Source organism: Passer domesticus, chromosome 3 (assembly GCF_036417665.1).
Source record: "Passer domesticus isolate bPasDom1 chromosome 3, bPasDom1.hap1, whole genome shotgun sequence".
Lineage (NCBI taxonomy): Eukaryota > Metazoa > Chordata > Aves > Passeriformes > Passeridae > Passer > Passer domesticus.
This window is the reverse complement of record NC_087476.1, coordinates 61,282,584-61,308,629: the sequence shown is the minus strand read 5'-3', so window position 1 is coordinate 61,308,629 and position 26,046 is coordinate 61,282,584. Positions and strand designations below refer to the sequence as shown.

The 26,046-nt window shown below is 39.9% G+C and overlaps 1 protein-coding gene across 3 annotated transcripts in view; it reads right to left on the bottom strand.

The window, feature by feature from the left end:
* The window catches only part of SYNJ2 (synaptojanin 2), a 65,104-nt gene that overhangs the window by 18,800 nt on the left and 20,258 nt on the right, over window positions 1-26,046 (bottom strand). For all 3 annotated transcript variants that reach the window (XM_064413415.1, XM_064413414.1, XM_064413417.1), the window contains 11 exons: window positions 25,707-25,932; window positions 17,388-17,474; window positions 15,586-15,647; window positions 12,772-12,868; window positions 9,624-9,796; window positions 9,132-9,213; window positions 8,760-8,909; window positions 8,497-8,662; window positions 6,463-6,654; window positions 4,280-4,364; window positions 2,885-3,025 (listed from right to left, as the gene is read on the bottom strand). In XM_064413415.1, the coding sequence (XP_064269485.1) occupies window positions 2,885-3,025; window positions 4,280-4,364; window positions 6,463-6,654; window positions 8,497-8,662; window positions 8,760-8,909; window positions 9,132-9,213; window positions 9,624-9,796; window positions 12,772-12,868; window positions 15,586-15,647; window positions 17,388-17,474; window positions 25,707-25,932 (1,461 nt within the window). The remainder of the gene's footprint in view (window positions 1-2,884; window positions 3,026-4,279; window positions 4,365-6,462; window positions 6,655-8,496; window positions 8,663-8,759; window positions 8,910-9,131; window positions 9,214-9,623; window positions 9,797-12,771; window positions 12,869-15,585; window positions 15,648-17,387; window positions 17,475-25,706; window positions 25,933-26,046) is intronic.

Here is a 26,046-nt window from a genome sequence, read left to right as displayed (position 1 = left end):
AAAGGGAATAGAGTAAAGGGCTTCAGGGACAAACATTCAATTAACTTTGACTGCAACATAAAGGGAGAAGCCAGTTTACAATGCCATGACTTCTCCCCTCTAGAAAGCATGCTGCTTTTAGGCACATCTTTTAGTTCCTTGATGTTCATGTACTTATGTTTCAAATTAAGTTTAATACAATACTACAGAAATAAAACTATTCGAAAATATTTTTCTCCTTTTCTTGTCCCTTCCAAACAAATCATAATTTCTGAAATACTGGGAATTTCTATAGAATATACTTTTCATGTTTCCCTCTACCATGATGCTTAAAATATTGACAATAACTAAATTTACTACTATGCTTCCTTTTCCTTTTGAACATATGGGAATCTGCTTTTCAGACAGTTAACAATTTACTGTTCATATGTGTTGAAACCCAACTTCACAATTCATGATGGATTTTCCATTTAATTAAAGAGCAACAGATCATAACCCATACTTCATAAAATCAGATGTGATAAAATCAGAGATTATTGGATACAACTATTTATATGTAACTTCTCAAATGAGTTCTGTACTGATGACAAATTGCTTGAGGTCTCCATGTTGCTAATCACTTAGTATTTCAATGTGATGATTAGCACACACTTCACTACAGAAGGATAACTTGATAAAGCAGACCACCTGCTCTCATGGTAATTTCTCCCAAATAGCCAAGCTACTCCAAGAACAAAGCATGGCTGTCTGATCAGATAAGTAAGTGATGAGATCATTGTTTTAGCCAACCCCAGTACCATGCATGTCTTTCCCAGGGAGAAAATTTTACTTTCCAGAGAAAACATCAAGCAGATCTGACAATAATATTCCTGATGTTAAAAAGGGACGTGCAGAAAACTGCTAAGTCTTATTTGAGTTATTCTCAGAAATTCGTGATGTAAATGATGCAAGATGTTACAGGTCTCCTTTCCCCACCCCCTTCATTTTCTTCTCTCTTCCTCCCCCATCCTTTAGACCTTTTTTCTCTATCTTTAATTTCCTGTCTTTTCCTGACAGCAGGACACCACCAGAAGACACCCTCAGGGAGGCAAAGGAGGAACATCAAAGTTTTCTGTGAAACAATGGGTTTTAAGCAATCCTACAGAAGCACGGTGTTCAGTCTTTTCACTCACTCCTGCTGCCTGCCTACTCATCTCCTGACTGGTATTCAACTGATTTCGTTCATGGCAAAGGTTATGCTGAGATGGGTAACCCACTGTAAATTCAACTGCTTGTGTTTCATCAATCCTTTCACTGATGTATAAATTAGCTACTGTCTCTATTCACTATCTTCTGTCTAAATCTCTTCAATCTCTGTAAGCACACAGGCTTTTTTTTTTTGCACTTCTGATCATTTTTTCTTTTCTTTTCTAGACATGGGACAAAATATGCAAGCATACAGGTTAGATTTGATTATGCTCACATAGCACATAGCAGCACATTTGCATTAAATGATGAAACTTGGTCACTAAAATCAAATCCTTCCCTTTTTCTCTTGAGTATCAAAGGGCCACATCCAATTTTCAGCAATTTGACCACTGCAACAGAACCACTGTGCTGTTCTGCTTCTGATTTCCATTTAAACCATGAATTTCCTACTGGATTACTGAAAGTTTTGTAAGCCAGGTGAAAAGTCACAAACTGAGAGAAACACTTCTCCTCTGGACTGCTTCATAGCAGCAAAAAAAGTAATTATTTTAAATCATTTTGAAGAAAGATTACTGGAAAGCAGCAATGCAAGACCATCAGAGTTACCTGCAATGTATTGCTCTGTCTGGCCTACAGCACCTGATGCTGCACAAGCTCCATTCTGAGGTTTTCAGTAGATATGAGATCACAGGGAAGAGAGGCAGCTTTTGACATTTTAACCACAAAATGCAGTGGCCAATCAGTGCCCTAATATGGGTTTAGAAAGGAGTGTTTGCATCTTGGGTCTTTAAGGTCAGACAGATGCCCAAAGATAGTTTTGGCTAATTATTCACTTCCTAACCATTTACATTTAGCCTGCATAATTCTTTTACATTTAGCCTGCATAATTCTTGCCCACAGCAAAGACATTTTAAGGCAAGTATCTCCATGGGTTGGTAATTTTCTGGGAGGAGTTTGATCACTCTCCAGGGACAGCTGAGCTAGTAAGCAGAGGATACATAGCTCTGCACTCTCCTGACTGGGCACACAGTTCTGGTTCTCATGATATCTGGGGAAGACAAACACTTTATAGGTTCTCTTACCTCTCAATTCTACAAAATGTCAAGGGCCAAAATTAGATCTCTTCACCCCATTCTTTTCAGGTCTAGAACTACTTCTGTTTCCATAAGGGCTAGAAGTAAAACCTGCCCTTCAGGCAGAGGCAGGCCCTTGCCTTCTCTTGGTGCATCAAACACTCTTGGACTTACTAGCCCAGGTCATTCCTTTCCCACGAAGATGGCACCCAAACAAAGTGCTCCATCCTGACTGCCCACCTGGAGCATGCCTGGCTTTTCAGCTGCCTGGAGGAAGACACTGAGGCTGCCTGGCCTTTGTGCCACCCAGGGAGACGGACTCCAGCCTGTTGCTGTCTGCAAGCACACTTCTTCTCCATGCTGAGCAGAGACCAGAACCCAGGTTTGCATGACTCCCACCAGGATGAGCAATCCCCCTCATGTTCTCTTGCCACACTCCAACACCAGATGTCACTGAAGACACAGGTTGGGTTTTGGGTTTTTTTTTGGTTGGTTGGGTTGGGGTTTGTTTTTGTTGTTCTTAGGTTAATTATACTTTGAGGTGTTTTTTGGTTTTTTAGGGTTTTTTTGTTTGTTTTCACTTGGTTTGCTGGGGTTTTGGGGTGTTTTGGGGTTTTTTTGTTTGGCTTGGCTTTTTTTTTTACCTGATGAAGGGGACATGATATGGTCGTACAAAGATGAAAAGACAAACACCAACAAGCTGTGCTGATGTCAGCTGAATGTAGCGATGAGTCCTGGAAATAGCTTTTTGAAGCTGCTCTCCCCACATTTTTCTATTCGTTGTACTGGAACAAACAAAAAATCATTTAATGGAATAACAACAAACCACATACAGTCAATAAAATCAACAGACTAACTGTGCCTTAGGTTTACAGACATCCCATTAGGCTGTAGAACTTGAAGTGCTGTAGAATGCATGGCAGAGACCAATAATACCTCCTTGTAAGCCAGCCTAGAGTTAGCAGGGTCAGTGAGCCCAGGCACAGCACACAAATAGAGTTATCCTGCTTCAGGATGTGTGAGGGATTTTGTCTACTACGCTTAGAAACATCCACACTCACATGACATTGGATACACCCATTCACTGGGGATATCTGGAAGCTGATTACAGCAATCATAACTGTAAAAACAAAATTCCAAATCAATCTCATGACTTTTAAGTTTTTCTGCGCTCACAGTGGAGAGATCTCAGGATTTTCTGACTGGAAGTTGACTGCCTACTCACAGCTGTTGGCTGTGAGGTTTGTGAATAGCTGCATATACCCTCATGTCAGTGGAAGTAGCTTTTTCTTTTCTCCAAAGTCAACATATCCATGCAGATACACTGCCAGCCTAGCAGCCACAATAAGCACTGCTGTAACTTGTTATTCCCAAAACAGTCAACTAAGTGGCCAGCGAAATGAATCAGCATTGGAAACATGATCTTCAGGGTTCCATCTCCATTCAGATTCACAGGGACCAGTAAACACACTGGCCTACACTCATGCTGATATGCCAACCTTAGGCTTTGCATTTAACTTCTTCTCTAGCCACAGTTTTCACAAATGCAATTAGCTACAGAGACATTTTTAGACCATTTTAGAATTCCCGCATGAAAGGCAATTGGGTTTGCAGTCATTAAGCACATTTTTCCAACATCAGACAGGGTTTTAAGGACAAGTGTTAAATCAACCTCAACCATCAAAATTCTTCTCTGACAACATAAAGACTTAAGCGACTTAGGAAACTGTGTATTCTACTGCACAGAAGTTCACATATAAAGAGCACTTTCAACATCATCCCAGTGCCATTTTTTAATGGGAAACATATTTCCAGCTCTGGCTGCAAACAGACTTGGAATGGAGTGAGCCCAGTGACCATAAAAATGAACATGTCCAGTTCCTTTGGGGAAGATTATGTTCTTTTTGTTGTGTTTTTTTTTTGTTTGGTTGGGTTGGTTTTTTTCAGTTGAAAGGGGTTTTTTTAGTTGGTTGATTTTTTAGGTTGGTTGATTAGGGGGTTTTGTTGGTTTTGTTTGTTTGGTGGTTTTTTTCACGTACCTGGCATTCACAATGTTCCCTGCACTTAATTCAACCATCTCTTCAAATCCCACTGCAAATATGTCAGGAGGGCAGTTATCATCATCTGTTGGCAGGAAGGAAAAGTCATACCAGAATTATAATATTGTTGTTTCTTCTAATGATTTGTATTCTAATTTCTGTCAGAGATCCTTCCTGTAGTTCTGTCTTGTGTATCCCCTGCCAAGCCATACATATTCATAGCTCCTTTAATCTAATCTCATAAAACATCCCCTGCAGTTCCTCTGAATTTTTTTCCTGCTTTTCTCCCACCAGTTGGTCTCTATCTTTCTTGCAGGAAGCAGTTCAGAACAGAACATTATACTGTAGCAGTGTTAAGCCCTCTCTCCCACACCCCACTCATCACTAAAGCCACAACACCTCGCTACTCACCATCTCACCCGCTTGTCATTTTACCCAATGTGCTCTTCCTTTCTAACACAGATTCCTGTGTACCTGAACTTAAATGTCTACACACCAGTATGTCATCTCCATCTCAATGCCTTTAGCAAATTCATCTAGTTTAAGGACGCTTCTGAAGTTTCTTCTTGCCTTCTTTCTTCCAAGTCCTTCTTAGATCACCTGTATTTAAGGTCAGATCACCCTAGAGCACAGTGACCCCCACCCCTCTTTCCCTGGCTCTGTGGATATTACTCTGAGGAAACATCAAAGATCAGATGCTGTCATAAAATAGTGTGAAGCAAATCCGTTGACTCACTAGGTCTGTCCATTGCCTAAAGAGTTTTAAATTTTTTTTTAAGTGTCATGATCACAGTGACTGTAACTTAATTCAACATGAAGATCTAAATATAGACAAACACAGGAACCTAAATCAAATCTGACTCAGAAATCACAAACAAAAAGCAGCATATGCAGCATCTCTGTGTAGACACAAGGGTGAAACTAGCATGACAACTAGCCTCCTTTACTAGCTTAACCAGACAGGCACTGTCACATGTATTTAATTAATATCCCATTAATAATTTTGGACACCTGTCTTTGAACACTTGCCCATTTGTGTAGGCACTGCACTGACGTTAACATGGATTCAGACATTTGCATGGTTGCATCCTAGCCCTGCCCATTCACATAACTCAGCTCTCTTCCAGAAGCTGCCCAGACCTACCATGTCACAGCTGCCTGTTCCGTGTAGCCCTGATCCTCTGCTTCTCTCAGGCAAGGCTAACACATGACAGACTCTCAGCAAATTTTAGTATTGTGGGCACAGTCATGTGCTAACACATCTGAAGTGTTTCTGAAATAGACTAATCACTTACCTAGGCTGCTCAGAATACAGTGGTCTGCACCTAATCACATACCACTCAGGAACTAAGGGCTCAAATGAGACAACTTGTATAAGGGAGCCAAGGATTTGAGGAATGTGTTCCTGAGCTACAAGGTTAGGTACAGGACTATGCCTGTGATGCCTGCAAAATGCCTGGAAACGAAATATTTCACTGTAACAACAAAAGCATGGGTTTTGCAACCACTCAATTTTTAAATGACAATGTTCTCTTTTCATTTACGTTAATTTAAAAATCTGTAAATCAATCACAATACCTGACCTTGTTCCATAAATAAGAAATTCAGCAGCCAATTTCATCAAGCCACAAGCATAAGAGTTTTCTAAACCACTAAAGAAAGGAAATATCACCTTCAACAAAGTAAATCTTTTTGTTTGAAGGCTTTGATAATAACATTTCCAGACAATCTCATAGTCCAGATTGTATAGATATGTTTAGCTCCAGATGAGAGACCAAGGAGATGCTCTGATGCCACCTAAGTACACAGCTCCCGCTCACAATAAAAACAAAGAAGAGAGATAAAGAAGAAAATTACACACAGGGTGCAGAATAAGCAGATACATCCCATGATGGCATGAAAGAGAGCTCTAAATTCTGACCTGCTGAAGGTTTGAAATAAGTCACATGGACTGTTTCAAAGTGTTCAAAGAACTCTGACTGTCAGGAGCTCTTCCCATACCATTCCACTTCTGCAGGGCAGCAGCAAAAGCATGGAGAAGCTGAATACACCCCTAAGAACTGACAGAAAATACCCTCCAAAATGTACTGCCTTGGAAAGGCTGGTCAAATCTTGTGTCCTGACTCACTGTCTCTAGCAATGCCAGCAAATACTGTTTGTACATTTTGCCTGTGAAGTCTTACCTTGAAATTCTGAAACTCCTGAGAGCTTGGGAGAATCCAGCAGCCAGTCTGTCAGCTCACTGGTACCAAGGATGTTGCTTCGAAACTGCTTTCCCCCATTCACATTCCAGGTCCCCGTGGCAACACGAACACGCTTGGAGCTTGTGAATTCAAACTGACGCTCTGACATGGCCTTCAAAATACTTGGAGTTACTGACAGAAGAGGGGAGAGAGAAAGATTGTGTTTAAAAGAAGAATGTGCTGTAAAAGGACAGAAACCATCCACACTGCAGCAGCACAGACACTCTGAAATAATAACATTACCTTAGCAGCAACAATACAAAAGGCAGGGAATAACTCCTATGGCAATGGCAGTAGCTACAAGATAACTGGGGTTCATGTCAGCAATTTCTCTTCCAGAAACCAGGCACCCTTTGAAAGCTTAGGAATGGCTGGTCACCCACTTTCAGCTTGCATTTTTCTGTACTTCTTCAAGTAATAAGCAAAAAAATTCTTTTATCTCCCATAATCTTTTCAGTTTAGTCTACAGCACTGTCACAGTTTAATGCCACTGGGCAACCAGTTCTTAGTAGTACTTATCCCAGCTCATTCCCTGCTCTGCAGCAAAATGAGGGAGAGAAATGCAGGAGTAAAAGTGAGAAAACTCGTGGACTGAGATAAAGATAGTTTAATGGGACAGAAAAGGGGAAGAAAAAAAATATAATAGAATATACAAAACCAGTGTGGCACAGTGCCCAGCCAGTTCCAAAGCAGCAGCCCTCAGTCAGCTTTCCCCACTCCCAGTTTATATATCAAGAATGGCATCATTTAGTATGGAATATTCCTCTGGCCATTTGGAGTCAACTATCCTGGCTGCATCCCCTCCCAGCTTCTTGCAGCCCTCCAGCCTTCTGAATGGGAGAGCATGAGAAGTGGAAAGTCCTTGACTTAGTATAAACACTATATAGCAACAACTAAAACCCTCAGTATGTAACCAGCCTGCTGTGGTTTAAACCCAGCTGGCAACCAAGTAGAACACACAAGCACTTGTTCATTCATTAGTCTCATATTAAATCCAAAATACAACATTATACCACACACTAGGAAGCCAATGAACTCTATTCCTGAAACCAGGACAAGCAATCAAGTATGTTAGAAGTTACAACTTAAACTGAAGCCCTTAGAAGTTTAGAATGTGGAAGGAAAGATGGAGAGCAGCACAGCCTCACATCAGTACAAATCTAGCACTGCCATGCCTCTCTAGCTGGGTAAGAACTCCTCAAAAGAACCCCTGCTATATTCACCTATTTTGCTGAGTATAGAAAACTAGCAAGGTGCTTTTGCTGTCTAAACAAATGAAGCAGAGTTAATCGTTAACTACCCAACTTGCAGTCAGGCATAGAGAAGTAATCTATATTTTCCTTGCAGTCAACATCAGGGAAGAAGCAGTGGCCAATATGACTGAAGTGGTATCTGGAGCAAATGGTTCTCTGGAGTAAACTGACCACCCAATACTCATGGGTGAAATTATTCTATATTTTGCATGTAAATATCTTCTCAGAGAGAGCTGAGTTTATTCTAGATGGGTGCAAACAAATGCGTCTATGCTGTGGACTATCGGGGGCCTGGAATAAAGCGGGAAATGAGCTAAAATAACAGAGATGTGTCTTTACAGATCCAAATGGCCAAAAGCATGTGCAAACAGCAAGGACACCACTAAGCAGATAAAAAGGCTGAGCTCAAGGGACTTCCTCAAGACAAACTCAGGACACACTGGGAATATAGCCCTAAAATCCTTCCCTCTGGTCCAACTCTAAACTGTCAGAGAATATCACTATCAAAGTGCAGAAAAACATACTCAAAAGTTCAAAACAAAATATGAGAAATAAGCATAAGAGTTGTGCTATGGGCACTTGAAAGCAGTGCTTTAAACAACAGATCTGTGCAAAAGCAGCTTATATATTGATTTTTTTTTTCCCAAAAGGGTACAATTGCTTATATCTGACAGCTAAAAGCAGATGCAAAAACAAAGGGAAGGGTTTAGACTGGCTTTACCCAGCAGTGCAGTCTGGTCCATGAGCATCTTGCCTTTGTCTGCATATTCCTCACGGTAGAAGTCACCCATGAGCAACAACTCGATGGCTTCCTGCTTTACTGTATCAAAGAAATTTGACTGGATGGTACGAGACACAGAGCGGGCACCATCCTTGAGCTTCCCAACCTACAGCAGACAGGAATTACGAATGCAAGTGACACTGAAGCATAAAGAGGACATCTTTCTTTACTTGTAAATAAAGAGTTTTGCCATTTTCCTTTACCTTGTTCTTCCCCTCAAGGGCACGATTGCCACTAAATACTCTGCTCAGATTTTGACCATTGAGAGTCCACATCTCCTTGTAGGATTCCACAAAGCGCTCAATTATAGGTTTAGAGTTCAAATCAAGGCTCTCTAATTGAGCAAACAGTATCTGGATTAGGTGCAGAAGGAGAAAAAAAAACACAAAAAAGAAACCAACATTGTTTTCAAGTGTGTTTTTGCTTTTTATCCTCAGTATTCCAGCAGCACCACTCTGCATCACAGAGCGGCAGACCTGTGTAACTGAGACTTACAGTCTCTTTCCTGTCTTTCCCATGGAACAGCCAATGTATGTACTACAGGTATCCCATAGAAGGTCCTCTGACAAACTCACCTCCTGTGCAACGAAGGACTGGACACTATTAGAACGATCCAGGCAGTCCAAGCAATTCATTCGAAAAGTACCTGTCTGCAGACTTTGGTAACCAAACACAAGAGGAGGGAGGAGAAAATGGTATATTTTAAAATAACATCTAATCATGAGTTGATTGAACAAGATCATCAAATGTTCAGCCTGAATACACCCACCCACGTATTGACAGTGCAAGCACACTGTGCACAATATATTCCATTAACACATCTAATTACTTGATTACATCTGCAACACTATATTAGCAAATCCACGCACTAGTAAATTTGCAGATTTGAAACCATGGAGACGCAATTAAGCCAAATCATTGATTCAGCACCAAGACTACACTTTGTCTCAAAATTTTATTTCAAGATGGTCAATTTATGGTCATGGTTCAAACACAGCAAGAAACCTGGGAATGCCAGGACAAGCAGTGTCCAGCTACACTGGGACAGAGGGGCAGAGTAGACTTACCGTGGACTTACATGCTCGCCCTTTGTGAAGATTCCAAAGTCTTCCCAGTGCAACTTCAGCTGAGGCCTCAGCAAATTTTCCAGTTTCTCAGTTTTCCCACCTTTTGCAAATTGGTGGTAGTCAAAGTTTATCATGGGACTGTCTTCCGCATGGGAAGAGGCCCATAGCAGTTTCTGTTTAGGTAAGAGAATGAAGGAAAACAAATCCTGCTCAAGTCACGTGTAAGGACTGGTACTTTGGTACCTAGCATGCTTTTATCATTAATAAGCCTTGACTGTTAATCACACAGTTCTCGTAGGGAATTTTGAAAGGCCAGACATGAAAAAAGCAACTGAAGTTCCCTGTTTGTTTTCTTCACAGAAGTAAACCTGACTGTTAGAACCCGTTTTCCTGCAGGGGAACTCAAACTGTAACTGCAAAGTATACATCAGAATTGTGCCTTGGCTGGTGGTAGCCCTGCAGCAATGGTCTGCTGCTACCGCTGTGCATGAGGTGAGGACAGCACTAGCAATGCTCTAGCCAGGCTCAGGGGGAGGAAGTTAAGTAAGCAATTCACCCCAGGAAACTAACTATAAAGTGCTTGTGGTAAACTGCAGAAGTGAAAGAAGAGGAACAAATAACCTCAGTACTTCATCTCCAATTTCAATGACCTCACATGCATTTCTGTAATCACCACAAATTTCATTAAGGTATCTGCAACAAGATAGGCAGAGAGAACCATTGCATTAACTCAAACTATGCAAGCCTTTGTCTATTCTCTTCCCTCCTGCACATTCTCACCCCAAGAGATGGATGCTTTTGCCCACTTACATTGTGACACACACTGGACAAAACAAATCTGGTATTACATTAAAAATGTACATGTAGCAGTTACACCAGCATAACTGTATTGAGTAAGACATTAAGCCTTTCCTGCAGAAAGAAATTTAAAGGCAATGCTTGGAAAGAGACCTGTAAAATGTATTTCATTAGACTTACTGTTGACACCCCAATCTGCCCTGACAGATGCTGGCACTAGTAATGCACTTGAGGATGGCATTTACCCACTGCTGCAGTGTAAATTATTGTCAGAGTATTTGCAACTCTACACTACAGTCCTGCTTTTAGTGTAAACATAATTACATCTGTTATAGGGAATGCTTGTGGGAGGAACAGCATTTCCTGGGAACAGTATTGATTTTTGGTCTGGTCTGATTCAGGTAATGCATAATGAATGGTAAATGAATGGTAACTGTGGCATTCTGATCAAGAGAGCCCAGCAGCAGTAATTACAGGAATAATTTGAACCAACACTGATAAGAATTACTAAGGTTGAAGCAAGAGTGAAGAGAAAGAAATAAAAGCAAAAAAAAGATGGAGAAACTAATGACAGGAGACAAGCTTGCAACCCTAATCGCACTCCTATGAATTATTTTATTTTTAATGCAAGACCTTTAAAATCATCCAAGTCAAATTAACTCTATATTCTTTCCTAACATCCATTTCTTAAAACACAAAGGTAAAGAAATGACCAAGGAATCATTCTGAATGAATACAAAACTTCAGTTTTCAGTGATGTCAGTCTAAATTCTTTGAGTTCACAGGGTATTTTCAGAGTTTATTTATTTTTAAAATAGGCAAAAAAGTAACAACTTAGACAAAACAATTTAAATTTTATTTAAATTAAATTAACAAATGCAAGGTCTTTATTCTAGAGATGCCCAGTTTCTGACTTAATGTCTGGTTGCATGACATTGGCTAGAACATGATCTTCAAGAATGTGAGAGTTTGAGAAAATATCAGTATCAAATTATCAACAAATGTCATGTTTTTATCCATGTAAGTTATTTCAACATTTCAGAATTTCTTATCTTTTACCTTTAAATTTCAGTGGGGTTTGCAAAACAAACTGTAAAAACTATTTTAAAGAGAGTGGAACCAAAATATTACAGAGGCTTAGTCATGTCATGCAGAAATTCCGTAAGAAGCTGAAAAAGAAATAGACTCCACTCCTGTGCTTCCTCACTGCCTTGCAAGTTTAAGTCATTAATTACTTTCTTTGGCCACATTCCGTACAAGGGGAGACCTTCACTTCATCATTTTCTGCTGGGGAAGTAGATAGTCCTTCCCAGCTCTTTTGCAGAAGGAGGAAATGGTCACACAGAAAAAACTGACAACAAATTTGACCCTCCCTCAAAATTCACTATTGCAAGAAAGAGGGAAAGAAATCAGGCACTATTATTTAACCACAATTTTTATTTTGCTCAGTTTCACATTATAAATGTTTCAGCTCAGAACTGCTGGTATCATCCATTACCAATGATATATACATGGCACTACATTCTTTACCAATGATATATACACACATACTAGAGGTGTGTACTTAAATCATCCTATCATTAGTTTTAGGAACATAACCTCTGAAGTATCTACAGTTTGCTGAAACAACAGGCACTTAAGGAGGAAGACTTCCATCAACCCCCAGCCAGATTCAGGCAGCTATTGCACTGCTGCAAATCCCACTCAGTGCCAAACTGTGGCTTTAAATTCACACTAGTTTTAAAAAGAAAACCACACTAGAAAGAAGCACAGCTTTAGTTCGACAGTGCCTGATATCCTTGCTTTCAGGCATTAGTTGTGCCTGGGGACACTTAGGGGCCAGGAAAATCTCTCTCCAAACTGTCCAAACTGTCATATGGTGCACAGGCATCCAATTCCCAACAAAATCAGTGCTAGATAGCTATTTCCCATTACAATCAGAGCAAGAGAGCTCAGTGATGCTAAATCACCGTGCTCAGTGACCGAGGCTCACCCAGCCCCCAGGCAGCTCCGGCAATCCCAGGGCAATGCATAGGTGGCTACATACAATGTCAAAGCTGGCTATGACTCACTTTTGCAAATGTGAACTATCCTTAGGAGTATTCAGGCAATTTCTTTTTAACTTTGGTTAAAGTGAATGTACGCAAATGGATGAAGAAGTAAGCAGAAAGGTAGCGCTGGAAACTAAGCCATGAAACCAAGAAGCACTATTCTCAGTAAGTAACATGTGGTAAAGAATTAACATATTTTCTTTAGAAATACTATTCATCACCTCCTGGGCTAGAAGGAAACAGAAGAACATGGAGGCTCAAGGGAAATCAGTAGTTAAAATGAAAATCATTGCTTTTACCTTAAAAGCTCTGTTGAGCACCTCCTCTCCTCCTCTGCTTCCCAAAAGGTTAACGATCACTTGTTTTCCATACTGCTCTTTCAGAAGCATCATATGCCTACAGCAAAAGCAACCATAATAGGTACTAAACAAAACTAAGTTATGTTGCCTACTGCCATTTTCAAAATACAAAGTAGAGATCACTGGTTGTTTCATCCAGCAGAAGTTTTAGCCATACCATCTACAGACTTCTCAGTTTCCTTGCAATGAATTATTAAAGTAAAAATGGTGAAAGTACACAACTAATAGATACAGTATTCTGTACTGAAATTAAAGAAAGAATTCTTAGAAAATAGGCCCCAAATCTGTTATGTCACTTTGACATTGCCCTTCATGCTCCTACCTCTTGGCTATTAGCTTGGGAACTACACAGGAAAGACAAGAAGAGAGGAAAATGTACTACACTTCAACAGGAATTGTCTGGCATCTTGCAGAGCTGAGACTACTAAGAGTCAGCAGCAGCAATGGGGCCTACGACTCCAGTGCCAAGGGCAGAAAGGTCCAAACACACATCACAGGTGACAGGGTTCAAACATCTCTGAGCTACTGCAATATGGAGACATTCACTCTGAACTCAAATCAAGCAGGAAGATGACTAATCATAAGAACTGCTGCACTGGATCAGAACAAAGGTCCTTTTAGCCAAGTTGTCTGGCTCAGATTCTGCAGGAAAAGATCAAAATAGGACAAGTATAAAGTGGGCTGGATTTTTTGGTCTATGTCACTAAAATCTCAAAACCTGACATTTAAGGTGTCTCAAGTTAAGAGCTTTTAGCAATGCTGAAACACCCATTGTCCCCTCAAAATATCTTTTTCAAGTTGGAATGCATGGTCTGCAGAAGCTGTGCTGGCTGATCAAGAAATAATTAGATCCTAAAGCTGATTTCCAGCATGTATAGACAACACTATAGTAGTACTTAAGAGGAAGCTGGATAGAAATAGACAAGAAAAAACAGACTCACAAAAATGAGAAGTTATTACATGCTGCAAAATAGCGTGTAATGGCAAAGTGTGCAAAAACCAGCAAGCATACATCTTCTGGCATTACTCTTTAAATTCTTTAACCAGAAACACACAGAAAACCATGGGGAAAAAAGAAAGAAGTCATCAGCATTGCCTTCAGGAAACACAGCTAAATATATTTTCTGGTGCATTCTTGATTGTGCAACCAGTTCTCTGTGTGCCAACTCATCCCATATCCCAGAAGTTGCACCCTTCTGACACCAGAATCAAGATCCTACCTCTCTGCCAGTGTTGCTTCCTTACAACAAAACTACTGAAGCTCAAGTCACCTCTTTGAATACTATAAGCGAAGCTCCCTGTGGATTTCTCAGGGAGAGACAGAGGATAAAAAAATGTCTAACAAAATTACCATCCATTTCTCACATGGTTAAACGTAACAGGCCAAATTAACATCTTGGAAAAGCTGTAGCAGGTTGTTAAATTCCAGTGTACTTTTCCATATAAGCAGTCACTTATTCCTTGCCCATTTTCAAAGGACTGTTAGAGAGAGATGCCTAAATTCATCTAACTTACTGGCACAAGGAAAAGAAGGAATAGTGCAAGTTTATCCTAAAATTCACCTTTCTTAGGAGAAAGCTATTCACCAGTTTTATTAGGGTGAGGACTAAAAGGTTGTTCCTTCCTGAGGTACTCTCAATTCCATGGGCAGTACATGAGGATGCTGAATAAGCTATTGTTTTATTCTTACATTAAATATCTCTGTTATGAAATGCAAACCTCTACGGATGGAGTTTCAGGGACACTGGCAGGGCAAGTTATCACAGCACCAGATGGCCACGAGACCAAGAGTCTCGAAGGCCATTGAATTCAGTAGGATTTAAGAGCCTTAAAAGCTTGGAGAATGTAGACCAAGAACGTCCGGAGCAGAAACTGTTATGGTGCATAGTCCCTTTAGATTCTAATCCTTGTTTGGGGTCTTCAGTATTGCAAAACTATTAACTGTCCTGTGTGCTAACAGTTGTGGTAATAGAGGCCTTACACAAAATCAACATACAACCTGATCTGCCAAAACCAAACCAAAACAGAAATTAATCACTTGACCTGCACTTACAAGGTGAAAATTTCCCACAGACCAAATTCTTCATGCACTTTTCAGGCACTGTTCCCATGGATATCATAGAAATACACCCTTAGAGGATAGCATTTCCTAGTCAGACATTCAAAGGAATCAAGCTAATGCATGTCTTTTTCTACAGTTTCCAGCTGACAAGCAGAGTCTTAATGGTTTAAAAATGCTTACAAGCCAGTCTTTGCATAAAATAGAAAATATCAGTATAATAGCATCATACAACACTGGTCACAGAATAAGGCATTGCTATTTCTGTGTAGGAGGAAAACAATGAAGAGAAGACCAAATCCAGAATGGAGTGAAAGCAGTGTTTACTCTTTAGCTACTTCTGTTAGAGTGGTAAAGCACACATATTCTGTGCACCGTAAGTGTAAACTCACATCTGTTGCCTCACCAAGGTTTGCATAAACACTTCTTCTACTTATCACTCAGTATTTCTAAACTTTGACAGAAATGACCCAGAAAACCAAATTAATTCAATTACCACTGAAAACAAGAAGGAAAAAAGCACCAAAAAAGTGACTAAATTAAGTAAACCAATTTAATAATCTGCCACACCTCGGGGATTTGCCACATCATCTGAGAGATGTTCCACATCTCAAGATTTCCTAGGAAGACAAAGTTGTGAAACCTTGGACACATGCCAGGCTGCTGTGTTGATACCAAAGTGGAATGAAGCTTACCTGTCAAAGGCAGGTGCATTGGCTTCCAGACCTCTGTTAAGCCTTAAATGGCGGGAACCAACCTAAAATAAAATATTAGAAGACCAAGAAATAGAAAAAACTTCTTAAAACTGCTAGAGTCCTAAGTCACTAGATGTCTCCCTTTTTCCTTCAGAGAAAAAACATTTTTTTAACAGCACCAGACATTTCTAACAGACTCCAACCACCCCCACACATAATATCCTTAACACAAAAGCCCCAGCTTTTATTAGACAACATTTACAATTACAAGTGAAAACACAATTACCATTAAGCAAAGGGATACCTACACATCTTTTTATGGCCAAACAAATCACATCTCTTTGCCAGCTTCCTCTTGCAAATAGCACACACTGCCTCACATGAGTATTCTGGGAGCCTAGCATTCTTAATGCCCTTGCCTTGGTAGAGAGGGATGCATTTCTGCCAGTTCCATGGGTTGTGTATTCCGACTTCTTTCAAAAGTATAAGAACAGTGATTCAAAAATATGAAAGATGAAATTCTGTACCATCAAACTAACACGTCTTTTGATATGTATGTCAACAACAGTAGCCTCAAGATCCTTTTAAATGGTAGCTACTGTTCCAAAATTATTACAGAGGGCTTCTTTCCTCTCCAAAAACTACACTCGTAAGTATGTACAGAATCATGCATTGTTTCCTATACTTCATCATCTTTATTTATTTTTCATGAGGTTGGTTTCCGCAATTCCTTCTAACATCAGTGCCAATATATATTCACACCCAAGGAGTAAGAGTACATCATCTAATCCAGATTAGGCAAAAAAACCAGGCCTACTAAAAAATAAAAAATTCTGTTTAACTAGAGATATTACCCACTAGCCAAAATTACTTGAGGGAATGCTCGATAGCTCTGTAACATAAAGAACAGTGCTGGATACAGCTACACCATGGGTGGGACATGCACAATCATATGGACAAACTTGCTTTATAAAAAGAAGCAAGTATTCCACTGGACGGTGTTAAAAGACAACAGGGATTATTTAGTAATTTCCTTTTATGCTAAGTCCAGTGCCTCTGAATAGCACATAGGTTCTAGTTTAATGATCAAAAAAAGTATCATGGAACCTTTAAAGTATCTTAAAAAACCAGTTATGCAATGAGCTTTCTCTACTAACACACACAAATATATGTGAAGACTCATTTCAGTTGCTTATCCCTCTGTTAAAAGAATGCAGTGTGCTAGGAAGATTTTTATTTGGCCTTACAACTGTTATAAACTGCAAGTCACAGACCATATATTTGATGTAATAATCTTGTGACAAAATCCTACGTCTTTGCCTCACAAAAGATCAGATTAGATCATTATCACCCTTTTGACTGAAATCCTAAAAACATGCCATCCCAACATTTTACTTTGTTTCAAGGTAGCACGCTCCTATGGAGCACTGGTATCCCTACATATTCCTGTTGCATTGTGGAGGTCAGTATCATCAAGCCAACCAGGCATTTCAAAGGAATAAAACTGAAAATGTTATAAAGATATAGATTCAGTTTATAACATTAGGACACAGTTCCTCACAAACAGTTCCCTGTAGAGGCATTCAAACATACAAAAACATTAGACTTCAGTCACCTATAGCCATTTGTCTGGTATAGTTCTGTTTATCTAAAGACACAAAATTTCCTACAAGGTAAAAATGAAAGATCTCAGCACTTTCACAAAATGAACTTTGAAGATCATATTAAAAAATATATTGTATGTTAATTCTAAATGATAAGTAGTAAGAGAGAGAAGCAAGGTAGGCTGATTATTTGTTTACCTGAAGCCCCGTTTGCTGCTCCCAAAACAGTGGAACAGAACCTCTGATCTGCACAAAGGAAGAGACATCATCATCCAAGTAAATTGTCTGCAAAAACAAAATAAAGGAAAGTAGTTCTGCAGTTAGATCTATCAGCCTGTGGCCCCTTCATCAGGTGACAGTTAAAGACACTGAACTCCAAGGGTAAAAAAAGTAAACCATGTACTCCCTGTATCCACTTACCGCTCAGCCTCTTTTCCATAGTCTCACAGGCAGTGGAACAAAGCACAACGTATTTGCTTTCATGTCATCACAGCAAATTCAACTCACTTCTCGCCAGAAACAAGAGAAAACTTAAACCACCACCACATCTTTCACCCACAATCAAGATGGATTTGATCTACTGGTGGAGACACTCGGAAAGACCAGGCATATACTCTCCTGCTGTCCCTCTCACAAAACTCAACTGTGCAAAATGTCATTGCTCCTTGTGACTGATGATGGGTAACGTCAGGTGGGGGATAAGCTTATCTCCTGCTGTATTTACCATTTCTTATTTCACTGCATGCTGTGCCTTGTCAGAGAATCCAAATAAAACTCGATGAAACCAGCAGCTTTGCCACTCCCATCCTGAGGTACAGTGAGCAGAAATGTGACCTACTTCTTTTCCAGGGGGCTTAGAGCAAGAGGTTCCAAATTCTCCACTTCCTTTCCCAGCCAGATCTCAAACTCTCCCTTTATGTCTTAGGATCACTCTTAAGAAGCTGATTTTGGGTCAAATCCATATGAAGAACAAAGACTGCTCTCTCCTTTCACCTTCCCCCATCCACAGCCCCCAGTCAAAGTGTTACATTATGTTAACATAGCATAAAAGGTACTATCTTCAGATTGAATATGACCACAGAGCAACTGTGCAAAGCCCAGCTCACTCCTCTGGCCTATACTTAGCAGTGGAATCCTGGCTGCTCTCCACGGAGGATATGTGATACACATGATACACATCTCCGTTATCTCATGCATGACAATGACTGCTCTGCAGCCCTGGGGAGGAATGGTATCCAGGTTATCCAGGTAGCTGCACTCACCACATCATATCATTTGGCACAGCTGCTGCCAGCTGGCTAGGAGCTCTGAAAATAGAATATGAAAATGGATTTCTCTACAGCGTTAAAGTGTTTTGTCTTTTTGGATTTTCCACTAGATGTGGCCAATGGCTGGCTCAGGGAAAATGCCTGACCTTGACCTCTCATCTTCATAAGCATTATCAATGTATAGTTTTTAGAGCTACATGTGCGAAAAAAAGAAGAGGTATTTAGATAAAATTGGTGACAAAACATTTATCTAATATCTGCCATATTTTTGCAGAGCACGTGAAACTGTCTCCATTTCACTAAGACGATTTAAGTGGTTTCATCATGGACAAAATATCAGTGCTAGAAGGATAGCCAGCCCAGACACAGTGCAAAACTATGTTTGGATCTTTTTAACCTCTTACCAAAGCATTAAGAACCCTCTTCTCTGAGGTGTTGCTCAGAGAAGCTTTCTTGCAAGGCCTGTGTCACAGTTTGAGCAATGTGGCTCTAAAATATGCTCTCCCAGTAAAGTTTTCTGAACATTACTGGCACCTGAGTGCAGGAGCTAATTTCCATGGCAACACACTGGTGTGCCTTTTCTTTGAACATTTGTGCTCAGAAGAGATCATTCCTTCTGCAGCTGGACTATGAGAGGAATAAGCAGCCCCACCTTCTTCCTCTTTATCACATTCTCCCTGAGAGAGGTCGTGCCAAGATGAGTCAGAGACTTCTACACACTGAATCATCTTTTCAATCACAGCCATGGACCCAAAGAAGCTCACTCCAAGGTAAGGCAAATTAATAGCACTACTACAGTCCCAGCAATATCCTGACTAATACTAAATGAATATCAGAACCTGAATCTGTGAAAAAAAAAAAAAGATTCAGGACTGGCCTACTTAAAATTTTGACAACAATCATCATCTCAGCAATTACTGAGTAGAAATGAAACACCTAATGATGACAAATACAGAAAAAGCTTTACCTGAAGTACAAGATGGCCATTCAAACAGCTTGCTGATCAATTAATGGATAAATTTTCTTTAGTCTTCTGGGAAGTCCTTGTTTCTACATGTAAACTGCAAAACTGACAACTCAAGTATCTCTCTGACCAGCTCTTTTAGACATCCAGCTGCAAATCTCTAGACCCACTGATAAACAGATAGTAATTCTAATTCAGTACCTTCAGTTTAGTACCTTCAGTACCTTCTGAGTTACAGTTTAAATGGAAAGTATTTCCTCAGTTACACACCATGAATATATAACCTAACTTCTCCCTGCCAAATGCAGAAGAAAAATACTGACCAAACATTTATTTGTGCAGTAACAGATGCTCTATTTCCACTTATCAGTGAGTTAACAGATGTTTGTTACCAGTGCCACTCATATTTTCTGTTCACTGGTTTTGACCCATTACCTCTTCTGTTTTCTGCTCTATTAAGCTTTCCATTTAGAGAACTGAACAACAACCACAATATTCAAACTACTTGATCATTCCTGTAACCTAAACAGGAGGCCTAAACCTTGACATGATGGGCTGGGGGATCCTCTGTGAAGCTGAGGTCTAACACAGGATTATTTTATGATGGCAGAGCATTTGAAAGAAACTGACTTTTTTATGTATGTTGCCAAGTAGCTTTTAGAAATTAGATGAGGTTTTTGAACTGGGAGCACAGTCTCTCTAACAGTTATTCACAAGAAAGTACTTTTTTTTTTCCTGTTCGCTTACAGGGCTCATCATTCTCTTCTCTGGAGCAATTCTCTGGTCTTTCACAATCCTTTCACCTCATTCTCATGACCCAGATGAATCCAAAATTATTTTCTTCCAAGCTGCCAGCGAGTTGGAAAAAGACTTAATATTTTTTTAATGAGTGGGAGACTCATTAAAATGACTTTTCTGCCAGTCATTCCTTCCTAAACAGACTCTAATCATTTCATTAAGCATTATAACTGTGCAAATCTTCCCTCAATTTCAGTAATACCCACTATCCTTCATTCACCACTCCAAGGAACATGACCCTTAATCCTGACAATGCCTTTTAGTGCACACATCTCTTGATCTTACAATATTAGTGGCAACAGACTTCCTACCAGCAGACTTGTTAAGAAAAGCAGGTTTAAAGATTAAGACAACTTTCCAGATCAGGAATGGACATAATCTTAGCAGCCACATACACTGTAAGAAACCCCATTTACTAAATCTTAAATAAGCACTGATAATACATTTAGATTGAAATTACACTCATAAATAAACTATTCCAACTTCGTTGTTTATGCATGGACAAGTACAGTTTCTTTTCTCATATTCTTTACAGCCTTGATCAGTTTTTATGCACAACATCATGTTTTCTACAAGCACATTATCTGTCCCACTTTTTTGTTCTACTTTTGACTTTATTGCCCTGTCCTCTAACAGAGCCATTTCTCTTATTCTAAGGTACTAGACAAAAGATGAACAGTTCTTTAAGACAATAACTTAAAGAAAAGTTAAATGCGTGATGTCCAGATTTTTCCTGCCCTCTGTTTTCCTTTTCTCATGGATAAGAAGATCATACTGTTTTTTCTCTAGAAGTTCAACAACAAGCAGTTACTTTTTGGACAACACTTGGTCATTAGGATTCATACATCCTGCTAAATCTCTTGTCTTTGTGTAGTCTCATGTCTTGTCTTAGATCCAAAATGACAGCAAGTTGGTGCCTATGTACCCCAGGGAGAATATTCATTTCTATCAAATCCTCAAAACACTTGAGGATTACTTCATTAACCTCAAGGGTTCTGGCCCATACTACAGTCCAACCCAGTCAGCTGCATGAACGTTCAGACCAGGTTCCCATCAGACAGCACTGCAGCCACTGGATAGTTAACCCATGTGGAAGACCTATTTGCCTTAACATTAGATTACTTGGCCTCTGACCTCTGGTGTTAGAATTTGCAGTGTTTTTCTTTCAGCTTCTGTGGTCTTAGACTCTCTTTGTGGCCTCTTCCTCCAGCTCAGGATCAAGGGTGATAGTACTGACAGTTCAACAGGACATTTTTCAATCTTTCTCTTCTATTGCATAGGGCCAGACCTTGCCCCTATGATCCAAGGATTTTTCCTGGTAAACAAGTTTCATGCACATGTACTGCTAGAAAGATTCTGGGCAAGAAGCAAACACCTGTGTCAACCCACAGGTGTTCTAATCCCAGCATGCTGTGCCCATTTATTGCTTGGAATAATTTATTCACTAATCTCCATCACCCAGCTTCATTAGAAATAATAATCATCCAGTCACAAGTCCAAACAGCAAAATTCACGACAGACTCAAGGGGTGCACAAAGACACAGCCTGTGATGAAATGGATACTCAGATAGCTTATTGGGGGATGCCCAGATCTGCCACACAAAGAATGTGGACAGCAGATGGCCTAAACATACCTCTCTGTGAGTGCCTTTAGCTCAAACCATGGGACCCAAGGATATATTTGCCAAAATAATCCTTTTTGCCTTGCCTGGAGTCATACTAAAACTTGATCCAGAAAATAAATCAACCACATGATTGCATCCATTCCTCTCCTGGAGAGCTATCCAACACAGTCTAGAAGGTATTGTGAAATAGGGATAATTTTCCTTAATCCATGTCTGACATTTTTTTCTGAAATTGGAAGAAAGGGAAGGTTAATTCAAATTCATAGTATTTCCTTTTAATGCTTTCTAAAGGTTTCAATTTTCTTTACTGAACAATTCCACGAAGGGGAATAAACTGAAACAATGTATTTGTCTTTGGTTAATTAGAATTGTTCCTTGTAATCCACACACTAAGATTTTAGCATAACTCTTTGGGAGAAGAGCTGAACTGTAAACAGTAACAGGCACACAGACTAAATGAAGAAAGCATTTCTAGTTCCTCAAAGATATCAGAAGAAAAGAATTACAAAAATGCAACACAGTCTCAACTTCAAAGGATAACTTGGGGAGGAAAAAAAGGTGAAGGGAAACATTTAAGCTACAACTGAGAAACAGACTGATTTAGAAGCTGCTTGATAATTAACTGCAATACTGCAAGCGCTGAAAGTAGAAAGGGCTACCATCCCATCGCAAAATATTTGTCAGCAAATCTGAAAGTACACATTGAAGAAGGGATTGCCTTCTTTTCCTTTCATTTTCTTTTTCCTTAAGTGTTTCCTATAATATTTTCTTTCTTCATAAAGAAAAAAGCCAAATTATCAAAAAGCTTAAATATATAGTATAAGTTGTTCTTTTTTTTGAAGAAAAAGTGAAGATGTTTTACTTTTCCCCTCTTCTTCTCAAACACTGACTCACAGCAGTTAAGTGAGCCCACAAAAAAATGACTCATTGCAGAGCTGAAATGCCACAAGGCTAACTCAGTGGGAGACAAAAGCATACCATCTATGCATAAAAGAGCTGCCTGGAGATAAGATTAATTGTTTCTCCCTCTTCTAAAAATAGAAAAATGTTAGCAGCAATTCCTACAAAGAGGGGAAAAGTCCTGGGTTTTTAGAATCCTAGGGTGCTATTTATCCATTAAAGCACATAGCCAACATGGCATTATACTGTACAGGCTCCAGCAAATGGAAACAAAATGCTATTCAGCCAAGATATTACCTCACAGGAGATTAGTCAGTCATTTACTATGAAAGTAGGAGAGAGTTTATTCTTGGACTCTTCCTTCCTAATGGCAAGGGGATGCCAGATTGAACTGGATCTCAGGCATCCTAGTGGTCAGCCCAACTTTGCTTTCTTAGGACACGCAGCTTGGTAAAACTAGTGTTTAGCACCATTAGTAACAGCAACCTTTTTTTCCTTCTTTTCTTTGGTTTTTGAAACCAAACAAAAACACACAACCCTTTAAAACTGCAAACTCTTGTTATAATTTTGAACCTGCTCAAGCCTTTCACCCTAAAGCATTTCACTCTTGCACCTTTGTTTGTCCAGTTGAAAAAAAACACTCAAAAGCCTTCAATTTTCCCACTTCACCATATGGCTGAATGGGAACAAAGCACAGCAATTCCCATGAAGAGTCTGACCCAGACCCAGCTAAGGGAAGCATAAGCAATCAAGTACTGTTTTGCCACTCACCAGGAGCCAATCCTCAGGTTTTCTGCTGAAATGCAAAGGCCACCTCATTTTTCATGCTAATAATTTGTAACATGATGTACTCCAGAAATATAACAAAATAAAATAAGTTACTTCTGACCCACCTAGTGAGCAGGATAGCAGAAGTATTTCTCATAATAAGTCAACTGCTAAGTTTAGTGACACAAATGTGAGACTCACTAAAAAAAAGCTGAGAACCCTTTCTAACACTTTCTTTCCCCTGTATTTCAGTAAGAGAACATTCTTTAAATCCTGAGTAAAAAACCAGGATTAGTGCTTTGCACTAATATTTGTAAGAAGATACTCAACTAAAATAGCAGAATGTACCAGGTATCACTTAAAATGGCAGATCTCCCTTCTTCTGTCCCCAGGTTCCAGAGGAAAATTCCACTTTCCAGTAAGCAGACATAGCTGTATCTCCCAATGCACTGACAGACTTTCTAGAAAGGTGTAGATCTTCCAAGACTTCACTTGCAACTGGTTTGGAGCATTGGCACACAAGAGAATTATTAGCAGAGAATTTGGAGGCTGACATTAGAGACCCAAGCACTGCAGGGGAAGAGTTTCACATTCAACAAGCAGAATCTGTGGGAGCCTGAACACTACGTGGAAAGCTGTCAGCCTAACTGAAAATGCAGGAAAACCAGGAAAAGGAGGGACATGAGCAAAAAGTCATTCACATCCCCAGAGAGAACTCTGACCAATGGGCAGAAAGACACATGTGTAACATTGGCCATACTTTGAGCACCTCTTGGGAATCAAACCTCACCAGCAGACAGGGGAATACCAGTCTGCAACTCCTCCAGGCATCCTCCTGAGGATGAAAGCACTGTCAAATCTAAGCTAGCTCTACACATATCTTTAGGCAGAACCAGGTGTAAAGGTTAAAGCTGTATTATAAAGACAACATCTTAGAGGAAATGTGGAAAGTACCCAAATATGGCTGGATTTTGGACAAACATTTGCCTGAAGGTAGCCTGGCTCATGCAGTGGAATAACAGGAAGGAGCTCACTGGGTGAGAGTTGCTACATTCACACACTACTGTGAGAAAATACTAGTGCTGTCAGCCCACAAATTGTGGGCACCTTTGAGAGGGGGTGCCTTCCTCAGCCATCAGGCACAGGTTTTCAACAACACAGCTCAAGGATCTCCATGCTGCCCTCACTGTTTCATGCTCCCTTTATGAGCATCACATAAGCAATCTACTTTTGTTGTACATGCACCTACATATTTAGACACATACATACACAATATAAGCCACATATGCAGCTCTGTAGATATGCCCAGAAGATGCTGAAAACAACCAAATTCTAGGAGCAAATCCCTTTCTTTGTTGAAAACTACCAGCCATTTGTCTACTCTGTTTCTACAGTGATCCATTTCTGTATGATGGTTCTGACTGCTAGTAATTACTACTTCAGTTCAAAAAGGAAAAGGTGATTTTACTTGAGTAAGAAAGTACTCCAGCTGGCACAGAAGACTTCAGATTCTCCATGGTTCAGTGCTTTTTACCGACTTTTCAAGGCAGTAAGCTAAACCATGTGCAATAAAACCAAGTGATTCAGTTGTTTTGTTTGGCTGTGCCAATCAAGGGAGCCTGCTGAATGCATTTCACACACATAATTTGTCTCAGCATCAGCTGGAAATGAGGCTTTTACCACATATGTATAAAAACTGTCACACCACCTCACATTGGAGAGAATCCCCCACAAACCAACGGGGAATATAAAAGCAGTCTCCTCCAAAATTAGTTGAACTGGAATTTGGCTGACTCTGAGAAGATGTTATTTTTTCAAATTTTTTTTTACTAGAGAAAGATAATTTGATAGTGAACTTTACTAGTCAAAGATGAGGTCCCAGCACCTTTGCTAGACACCTTACTGAATGGTTTAAAAACCCTTGTGTACATTTCACCACAGTATCAAATGGCCAGACTTTCACACTCAGGAAAAAAATGAAAAGTAAAAACCGTGTGAATGGAAAAGCCAGAAACAAAGAGCAGATTGCAAAGAAATGCTTAATGGACAAGAACAAACAGATCTGCTATGCAATAACATTTCAAATATTCTTGAAAAAAATCTTGCTGAGTTCCTTTAATTCTTGTTGAAAATTCTGCCCCAATCAAAGACGAGTGGACTAAATGATGCAAAGCCATTGGATACCTGCACTTACCTGCTCTGTCTCAACAAAGTTAGACACATGTCCATCATCATTGACCCCCCGGACGTGGAAGCGGACGCCAGCTCGCTCGCAGCTGATGCGAGAGATGAGGCAGGCTTTTGCCTTCTTGTGGGAAGCATAAACAGTGCGAATGTCCACGACCCCACAGACCACTTTCAGCAGCCAGTCGGAGCAGTTCACCTGGTAGTGTTTGAAGGGCACATGCAATAGCTGGTTCCTGAAAGGTTCAACAACATACACACATTACTGAGCAAAACAAACAGACGGGCATGGGTGCCAGCTGACAACAAACACTAATTTAATCTATTAATGTTTTATGACCCCTTTTCTG